Source organism: Rhopilema esculentum, unplaced genomic scaffold, assembly GCF_057945365.1.
Source record: "Rhopilema esculentum isolate cy_ngs unplaced genomic scaffold, ASM5794536v1 HiC_scaffold_33, whole genome shotgun sequence".
NCBI classification, from domain to species: Eukaryota; Metazoa; Cnidaria; class Scyphozoa; order Rhizostomeae; family Rhizostomatidae; genus Rhopilema; species Rhopilema esculentum.
Genome location: NW_028300844.1, coordinates 46,075 through 56,305, shown reverse-complemented (window position 1 = coordinate 56,305; position 10,231 = coordinate 46,075). Strand labels below are relative to the sequence as shown.

Sequence of the window (10,231 nt, the reverse complement as noted above, 5' to 3'; positions counted from 1 at the left end):
GGCCACGCCCCCTGCCCCCGGCCACGACGCGACGCCACTGCAGATAAAGATGGCGGTTGCGACCCACAATAGGATTTCGTTCAATTTAGTTCAATGGAAATTATCTGCCGATTGGAATCGAAAGTATCTTAAACATTTTGCTCAATAGGAGACAGATGTGGCTACAAAATGTAAAACTCCCCTCCCCGCCCTTCCCCGAGCGGCAAAATCTTGTTCAAACAGGGAAAGCCTGAATTTGCCACCCTTTTGAAGTTGGCAAATTGGTTGGTTGTTGTTGTTGGCCATAGCGGGCTCTGTTGGGAAGCTGTGGGGAAACTGAGTTTCTGTATCGCAGCAAAACGTAGAGTTTTGACTGTGTTTCTCAAACGAATGTTTTTTAAGCATTCATGTTTTGTAAAGCGATATCGATCTGTTTGTTGGATATAGTCAAGAAACACATAAGCCTGTGATCGAGGTAAGAAACTTCATCTTAGACATCATAGGCCTGTAATCTGCACATCTTTCTGTACCATTGATTCTAGTACAAATATACCCGCAACATATAGCTTTTCAACTTTTATCAGATATTATTGTAGACTGGTTGCTGGAAAATCTTGGCTACTGTGTACATAAAAAGGTGAACGATTTTGCATTGATTTTGCAAACACCATTGCGAAGCCGGGTGAAATTGGTACTTGTAGATAACTTACAAGCGTCAAACAACACATAGGTTGACAAAACGTTGATAGAATCGTGACTGTACAAGACATATTTTTGTCAGCTGAATCATCTAGAAGCTATCCCTCAGCTTTTTTAACCTTTTTTCATTTTGCTTTCCGACCATATCTTTGTGTTTGTTGAGTGAACAGACTTATTCATATTTGATTAAGTATTGTATTTTGATATTAAAGTTGTGTAACGCTGTCAGATCACCTGCAGGCTCTCTCAGGAAAAGCATATTGACATCGAATGCAAAGTCAAAAAATGGATCAGGAGACAGAAGCCCAAGAAATGGATGTTTTATTAGAAAAACCAAATGGAGATGCCAATTCAACTGAGAAGGAAGATGGTGAAGATGATGCCTCTGGTGAAAAGGTTAAGAAGACTCCACGTTTTATGGTGGAAAATGTTGAATCTCCAAACAAAAGTCCATCAAAGAAAGAAAAAGAAACTGAGTTTGGATACCCTGACCCTGCAGAAACAATAGGATTTGCTACTCACGAAGCAGTGCCCATGACAATGTTTTACCGAAACCAGTCATCACTAGGTGACAATGCAGCGCAACGACCCACTCTTAGAGAACTTCATGAAGGCTTTGATGTTTTGGATGAAGACATGGTAAGATCCTTCATCCCCAGTCTTTCTGCTTTCTAAGTCAACTGTGAAATTTATATGTTTTAGAATGAATTAAAAGTGTACGCTTTCAAAATTCCATCAAACCATTTGTCCCTGCACCCATATTATTTGGCCATACATCCATATAAGGCCTAATACTTTCATTTATGCCTTCATTTCATCTTCACTTATTACAACTTTCAATACTAATGCTTCTTTTAAGAAAGGTACTTGATTTCAAAGTTAGCATTTCAGCATCTGTCCATTGCAGACTGAGGCAAAAGCTATATGTATTTGAAAATTCCAGAGTGTTGTGAAAAAGGTAGTCTCTTTCATCTGGGTACATCTTTGTCATTTCATTTTGCGGCTTTGAAATCTGCTACATTTCTTTGATTCATTTTAATCAAATAGAATTTCACGTGAGCCTAAGGGAAAATACTTATTACTTTGCCTTAGCCTGAAAGATATTTAAAGTGAACTTTATCTAGATATCTTTTTTCCGCATACACCTGTGAACTTTCATGATACCTTACAAACCTATAGGGTGCCTATTAAAGGTTTGCTGTTTTACTACCTCAACCCTATTTTTATGTGCAGCCTACAAATTTGACAATGGGTTTTCTGCAGTTTGCAATTTAAGCATAGGAGGCGTCCTGTGTCGTACACTGTAAATTGTCAGCAGTTTGTGGCTTTTAGGATCTGGATGTATTTCCAAGAAATTATGCCATAAAGTTTCGGACCTTTTACTTAGATGCAATTAGTTTGCTTTTGGATTACCAGTTAATATCATTGTGCTTTAAAAACATGCATTCAGTAGGGCAGGGAAAAGTATATTCAAGAGAAAGAGAGACATCAAATTTTTTTTAAAAGTTTCCACTTTTTTGTCCAGGGATTGAATGAGGATGGTTACTAGAAAATATAGAAATTTTTATTCCTCAGGCAAGGGAGAATGAGTTTGGCTAAATTTGTCCTTGTAGATGCTTGAAGATGCTTTTAGGGTTTCTAGACATCCAGCAGGGATTGCAATTTAATTTCCTAAATCTATGAAAATTTGGCTTTTAACTGACAAAGTCTGTGAAGCAAATCACCCTTTGGTATCCTGGGAAACCATTCTGTTTTTGTGGAATTCTAGTACTTTCTTTACAAGAGTAAATTGCCCCTTTGCAGTTAGGTGAGTCCAAGTAATATATTTTTCAAAAAGCTTCTTTTCATCTCTCTTTTTTACCCACAGCTCAAGTTTGAGACTTTTCGAACAAAACAGTTTATTTCCAAAAATATGGCAAATTCTGACACCCTTTTCCCTGCAGCGCTTCAAATGTTGATCACAATATATTGTCACATGTTATTAAACTGAGCTACAGCATGAGAAGAGTTATGCAAAGTGAATCCTGCCCTTTGATTGATCTGCAGTTACTTTTGATTACCTCACTTGAGAAAAACATTTAGCAAAAAACCTTTGGAAAAACTTCAGTTGATGCTATTCAAGAATACACATTTAAAATCTTTAGAGAATTGGTAAATCTGATGGAAAAGGATGTGATTAAGTTTCAAGATGCTTTATTTGAAATACATCTTTTATAGGATGAAGTACCTCTTGAGGAAACATCTCGTAGCATTGACCTAGAAGTAAAAGCATCTCTGCCTTTGCCAAGATTGAAATTTGGATGGTTTAAAGGAGTACTTGTGCCCTGCTTACTGAATATCTGGGGTGTGATTCTGTATCTGCGGCTGCCATGGCTTACTGGACAGGCTGGAATTGGCTTGATGTCTTTAATAATCATTCTCGCTTCAGTTGTAACAACCATCACAACATTGTCTATGTCAGCAATTTGCACCAATGGAGAAGTAAAAGGAGGTAATCATCCTCTTGTTGTAATTTTATTTATTTTTGCTTTTTTGCTTCAATGTTTTGAAAGTACACTGTGTTTTCTTGAAAAAGCGCACCCTTTAAAATGTGCACTTTTGAAAAAGTGCCCCCTTCAGAAATGTTGAAAATTTTAAACGCTATCAGGGCTCTTCTTAGAGGAGATAGGGTATATAAAGAGTAACTGGAAATGCTCGAAAATTTACTCAACCAAGCTTTATACCTTATTACAGGAAGGTAACATGGTATACAAAATAACAGAGAACAAATTAATACGATCGCAAATTAATCCAAATAGTGAGATTGGATTTCACAATGTGTGGTTTTCAACGCAAATCAACTAAATTCAAATGTTTGAATGGTATTTAATGAAGGCGCATTTTCAATTAACTTCAAATTCAGAAATGGGGAAAACAAAAATATTACATAGAGACTTCAAGTCAAGGTGAATGAGAGATTCCAATAAAGGTATTAGTCTCGTGGGATGAGCCTGAATAATTGTCAGTTTTAGTGCCTAATTTGAAGGAGGTTGTGTATCCCCTGACAAGAGAGTATGTTGATGACTCAGAAAATATTAGGCATTGAGAAGATGAAGATAAAGATGTGGAATTCCAAGCAGAAAAAGTTGATAATGAAGAATTTCAAATGTTATAAAAAGTATTTTTAGGTCTCTTGTACCTTGATCCAATCTAGGAATTTTTTTTTCATATTTAATAAAACTTGAAAAAAACAAATTTTGGCTCATCCATTTTGGAAGCTTTCTATTATCCTCATTTTTTCAGATATGATAATATATTATTATTTCAGATATAGTTTAAAAATCTGGCTATTTTCAGTAGTTTTGAAACATTACATGAAAAATTGAAGCTGGATAAAACTAACAGACGTTTATTTAATGCTAGATGTATAATTACAGATGAAAAATTTACCTGGATATGAAATTAATGGGGCTTTGATTCACACAGAATTTTTCAGCTCACATTAATTAATGTACCATGCTATTTTTGTGTAATAAGGTAGTTTCAATTTTACCTGCTAGACATCAAGTAAATTTAATTTTAAGGATGCTAGTATCTTTAAAATTTGCTTATTTTAAGTTTTCTATTATTTTATTCCATAATATTTATCGGCACCATTTAATGGAAAAGGCATTAGTTAATCTTGAAAGTGAAATTGTTTTCTATTAAGGCTGGTTTCCACCCAAGTCATTTGTAACTTTGATGAAGGGTTATTAACAAATCAATGAATTTGCAAACACTACCAGTTTCTCAGTGGTTCAACTGAGCTCAGCTTCTCAGCAAATAATGAAGTTAAATCTTGCACATGCTCAGAAATGCTTTTTCACATGACCAGAATGAATCAAGTAGTAAACTCTTTTCACCTCAAGTTTATTTCAATTTCTGCAGTTTTTTAACACACCCGGTAGTATTAAGTACTGTGAAAATAACTCACTAATTAATTGAACATCCCTACCCTTGTACAAGAACATTGCCAGGTGCTTTTGATTTGTATTCCTTGATTACCATGTTGACATGCAGTTTGTGACATTCTAAAAGCTACCTGAAGAAGCTACACCATGGCTTTGATTTCTCTTTTGAAACAAAATAAGTGACTCATACCTCTTGGCAAATGACAAACATGGTAACCCTGTTTATGGTTTTTATGCTAAATCTAGAGAAAATTGATAGTTGACATCTTATTACCATTGTTAATGATCTTTTGTTTCACTTCATCGATGATCTTATGTTTTATTGCTTTGTGGCTTGCAAACTTTTTGGTAATAATGAATACAACTAGAAAGGAATAAAGATAGGAAAAAAGAGGGAATGAATGTATGTTATACTAGTAGCAATTATGATACTTTTGTGTTACCACAGCTATAGTTGATCTATTAGTAATTAGTATCAAATCATTTTTTCTTTTATTAATGTTAGTGGCATTAAAATCCTGTCCCACTGGTATTGCAATACAAACAACTTTATTTCGTTTTATCTTTCACCAACACTAGTATTTTGGTTTGTTAGCAAATGTTTCATAAATGTAATGTTTGATTTCTTAAGATTTTTAATAACGCAGACCACGATTAAGATGTTTGTATTGTAACATTCTACTTTGACAAGTTACATATTTCAAGTCTATACTTTGATACTGAGGTAAGCAGCTCATACTGTTCAAACTTGCATCAAGCCCATAATTTTGTCAGTTTCTTTATTCTGATTTATATTTTCATTTTTAAGGTGGTGCTTATTATCTCATTTCAAGAAGCCTTGGCCCAGAATTTGGTGGATCTATTGGGATCATTTTTTCCCTTGCTAATGCTGTTGGTGTTGCATTGTATGTTGTCGGTTTTGCTGAAACTATACAGAAGCTAATGGCAAGCCATGGTGCAGTAATTGTTGACCCAGTCAATGATATAAGGATCATTGGCATCATTGTTGTTATTCTGCTTGTTTGTATTACCTTAATTGGTCTTGAATGGGTTGTGCGTACACAAATTGTCCTGCTTGCTATTCTCCTGTTATCAATGGCAAATTATGTTTTTGGCACAATTTGGGGTCCACTTGACATCAAAGCAGATGTTATTAAAGCACAAGGGTATACTGGATATTCAAAGACTACATTTTCGGAAAATTTCTTACCAACATTTCGTGGTGAAAACTTTTTTACAGTCTTTTCTATATTTTTTCCTGCTGCCACTGGTATTTTAGCTGGAGCAAATATATCAGGTGATCTTAAAGATCCGCAGGTTGCTGTACCAAAAGGAACACTTCTTGCTATATTGATAACCACTATTTCATATGTTGCACTGGTGTGGGTCATTGGTGCCACTACTCTGAAAGACGTAGCTTTTGTTTGTGCTGCAGCTGGAAATTCAACGTTCAATGCAACAGTTTTGCCTAGTTGTGCCCCTGAAGCCAATAAGTATGGATTATTGAATGATTACAAGGTTTGTACGTCTGAGATAAATAGTTGACAAAAATATTAATGAAGCTATATATGTAGTTGACAATGAAAGTTAATACACTTTAGCTATAATTGCAGCAAGTTGTCATTGAAAGCTGCCTTGTCATAAACAAAGCATGAATTTTATTCCTTTAAAGAATCGATTTTGTCTTTTCAAAGCTGTAGATTTATCTTTAATGAATAAAACGATACTGATGAATAATTTGATTCTTTTGGGATTGTAGATGATGGAGAAGATATCGCTTTATGGTCCCATTGTACTTGCTGGTATCTTCGCGGCTACGCTGTCTTCTGCGTTGGCAAGCTTGGTAGGATCACCAAAAACATTCCAGGCGGTTTGCAAAGATGGTGTCTTTGAAGGACTGTCATTTTTTGGCAAGGGAAGTGGACCCAATGATGAGCCAAGGCGGGCATACGTGCTAGCTTTTCTTATCAGCGTTGGTTTTATAGCAATCGGCGAACTAAATATTATAGCCCCGATAATATCAAACTTCTTTCTGATGTCGTATGCATTGATAAACTACTCCGTTTTCGCTGCATCGCTGGGCAAGTCTCCTGGTTGGAGGCCTTCTTTTAAGTACCATAACATGTGGTTATCGTTGTTCGGCTGTGGTATCTGCATTGCCATCATGTTCCTAATCAACTGGTGGGCATCCCTTGTCACAATTGTGATGGTTATGTCTCTGTACAAGTACGTTGCATACAAGAAACCAGAGGTAATTAATCATTGTTCGTATTCACAACGAGTAACTGTATTTTTTCGTATCTGCTCTTGATGATTTTTTATATCAAATAACTGCTGTGCTATAATAGCAAAATGAGTAAAATAACTGCAGGGGTGTACCAGCAATTTTAATGTGTTGCTTACAGGGTGAAAACATGACACAAAGTAAGAAGAAAAGTTATGGCTTTTGAAACAATCGACACTTTGAACAAGTCACATCATTGCTGAAAGCTATTTTCATTGCTCTTGTTCAGTATGTTTGCTAAATCCTTTAGCAGTTACACGACAAGACTATTCTGATAAGTGTATTTCAAACGATTCTGCTCTTACTGATGTGTAGTTATATGCTTCTTTGTTGATTTTGATTTATTATTGTAAGTGGATTGTTACTGGTTTGAAAATTACATATTCACAGATTAATTGGGGATCTTCTGGCCAAGCTCATACCTACCGTAAGGCTGTACAATTAGCATTCACCCTAAACTCAATTGAGGACCATGTCAAGAACTTTCGTCCCCAGTGCCTTGTTTTGACTGGGCTACCGTCGTCTCGTACTGACTTGGTTCATTTCGTCTCTTACATCACGAAACATGTTGGGCTCATGATCTGCGGGCAAGTGACAATATCAAAAGACGGTATCGAAGTGCCAGCTGTCAATCAAGACAAATGGCTTCGACGCAACAAGATCAAGGCATTCCATGTCATGTGTTCAGGTACGTCAATATGCGCTTACAATTGAGCTATCATCCCCAAAGCACTGGTAAATAACATAGATGGCAATATAACCAATCCTTGTAATACTATAAAATCATTTGTAAACGTACCCTTAATAAACCAGCTTGCTGTAACCGTGTATTTGACTTTTTCTACTCATGTGATATAGTTCCGTTTATTAGAACATTATATGATATAACTTATGATATTGATAATTGGTTTATAACCATATTTTATTCTATTGTTATATGAAAGTATATTTAAATTCAAAAGATGATAGTGTAGTAGTAAAAGTGAGGTAAAACCTTTCTTTGTATTTAGCGCCCTCTTTTCGGCTTGGAGTGCAAGCAATGATTCAAAATGTAGGCCTTGGCAAATTGAGGCCAAATATAATGGTGATTGGTTTCAAAGATGATTGGATTACAGCCTCCAATGAAAGTATAGAAGAGTATTCTGATGTGATACATGATGCATTTGACTTGAATTATGGTTTTGCCATACTAAGGCTACCAAGAGGCACACATCTTGAAGAAGAAAGTGATGCTGATTGTTCAGATGAGGAAAATGTAGACCTAGATGCGCGTGAGTCGTCGTCCAAGCAGTCCAAGCCAAGCTCTGTGAAGATTGAAGTGGAAACTGATACCGAAGCCGAGATGGAGACGCCATCTGCCACCCCTATGATCCTGCGAGATACGAAGCAGAAAGTTGGCAAAGAAGAGGGAGAAGAGACCAATCGACCACAATCATCAAGAAAGCAAAGAGAACAAATCATGGCACCATTGACGGAGAAGAGAAAGGGTCTGTAAATTTGCGGTTATTTACACAGTTGTCTCAATAGATTTAAAAGTCTCAATAATTATATTTGTGCTAAAGTTTGCTTACAGTTATCCCACAAAGAGCGGATCTGTAGTTGTTATGGAAACAAATCTAGGTATTTTGTCAGTTCGTCCTTTTTATGAATTGTTCATTGTCTAGGCTATGTTTTTTGTTATGTATAAATAAGTGTTAATTCTGCCCTGAAAATTCGAAAAGAAGGTACAAGAACGATTGCAGTTATTCTCTTACTCTATCTCTCCAATATTCAATCGGGGAAATGGTCATACAAGGCAATAGATCGGGAAAGTAACTGTTGGAGGCAGTTAAGTTAAATCAAGTTTAAAATTCAAAGTTTATGCCAGATTTATACCGATGCACTGTCTCGTGCCTTGCGCTCTGATATGTTGCTTACATTCGCATTGCAGGGTACATTGATGTCTGGTGGCTTTTTGATGATGGTGGGTTGACAATCCTTTTGCCCTATTTGTTGATGCGAAGCCGCACTTGGAAGGAGTGCTCCTTGCGAGTGTTTACAGCTGCTTCGAACCGGAAGTTGAAATCGAACGAAGTGCGCATGGCCAGCCTTATGAAAAAGTTCCGCATAGATGTTTCTGCCGTTGTTGAAGTATCAGGAATCAATGCCCATCCAAAACCCGAGAGTATTAAGCGATTCCGCGAGCTGCCAATTAGGAATGAAGTCCCTGATTCAGAACATTTGGACAAGAAGACATTACGACAGATTCGCCTTGGTGAGCTGCTCCAAGAGCATTCCAGTGATTCGAAATTAGTCGTACTCACCTTGCCGATACCTCGAAAAACTGTCGTATCCCCGTTGATGTTCATGGCTTGGCTGGAAACGCTGTCGGCCAGGCTACCGCCGGTGCTGTTCGTGAGAGGCAACCAAGCTAGTGTCCTTACATTTTACTCGTAGAAATTCTCTTTAACTAGTATATTTTTCTAACGTATTTACCGGGTTCCTTTAGGTAAAAGGTATTTATATATGAGCCAAATTTGAGATGAAATTTTGTGATCTGGCAGTTACAAAAATAAAGTGTTAAGATATACAAGTAATATTCGACCGAGCCTCCCTCTATTGAATATTGGTATCTATTGGCAACCTTGCTCGAGTTTCTTTGAATCTCTTGTAAGATTCTGTTAGATTGTATGTCATAAATTCACCTGCTTCCCGTTACATGCAGACCCATGACTTGCATACTGCCAGAAATAATAAATTATAAAAGTAATGAGCTTAAACGAAGCAGATCTAAGTGAAACCTAATGCCAACTGGAAAAGTACTTTGGAATGCTACGTTGCAACGCGTACCCACCTTAGCGCGTACTCCTGTTTCTAGAATGGAGTTTGTAGACAACAGCTGGAAATCTTTTTGTTAAACAGTTTCCAGATTTATCCTAGTATATCCGTTACAATAGCGCACCCTTTTTTTATTTTACAAGTATTTTTTCCTTTACTACCTTTCAATAAGATATGGTTGCTAACATCTACAATTTTGGGCTATATTTACGAAACGATATTTAATAATGAGGTTTAATAATGATATTTAATAAATTCATCATGTTATTTTATAGCCTCATTATTTTCACCATTATTTTGCTGTCTTTGATGCAAAAATTCAAACAATGATTCAGTTGTAATATTGTCTGCACATGTTTTTTACAGTTTGCTTTCTTTTGAAAACGATTTGAAAATGACAACGATATCAAAAGCTAGCTAAATTCTCTTTAATTGTGAAGTTGCCCAGAGTTCCTGTAAGTGCTAAGTGATCGGGCTCTAGGTTCCTCTTTTTGGTGATAACCACAAGATGTTATCAAGTAAA

The 10,231-nt window shown here is 36.3% G+C and overlaps 1 protein-coding gene across 1 annotated transcript; it reads left to right on the top strand.

Moving 5' to 3' along the window:
- Nucleotides 1-264: 264 nt before the first annotated feature.
- On the top strand, nucleotides 265-10,231 carry LOC135682615 (solute carrier family 12 member 2). The gene is made up of 8 exons (XM_065197578.2): nucleotides 265-454; nucleotides 919-1,317; nucleotides 2,896-3,169; nucleotides 5,416-6,125; nucleotides 6,367-6,858; nucleotides 7,282-7,579; nucleotides 7,902-8,378; nucleotides 8,822-10,231. The coding sequence occupies exons 2-8, from the start codon at nucleotides 949-951 to the stop codon at nucleotides 9,325-9,327; spliced, it is 3,126 nt and encodes a 1,041-aa protein (XP_065053650.2). The 5' UTR covers nucleotides 265-454; nucleotides 919-948; the 3' UTR covers nucleotides 9,328-10,231.

Excerpts from the sequence above, each read along its gene's own strand:
- LOC135682615 (XM_065197578.2), top strand. The coding sequence starts at position 949 with ATGCAAAGTCAAAAAATGGATCAGGAGACAGAAGCCCAAGAAATGGAT. Across the intron at positions 3,170-5,415 it reads CAATGGAGAAGTAAAAGGAG|GTGGTGCTTATTATCTCATT; the intron begins GTAATCATCCTC and ends TTCATTTTTAAG. Across the intron at positions 6,859-7,281 it reads TTGCATACAAGAAACCAGAG|ATTAATTGGGGATCTTCTGG; the intron begins GTAATTAATCAT and ends ACATATTCACAG.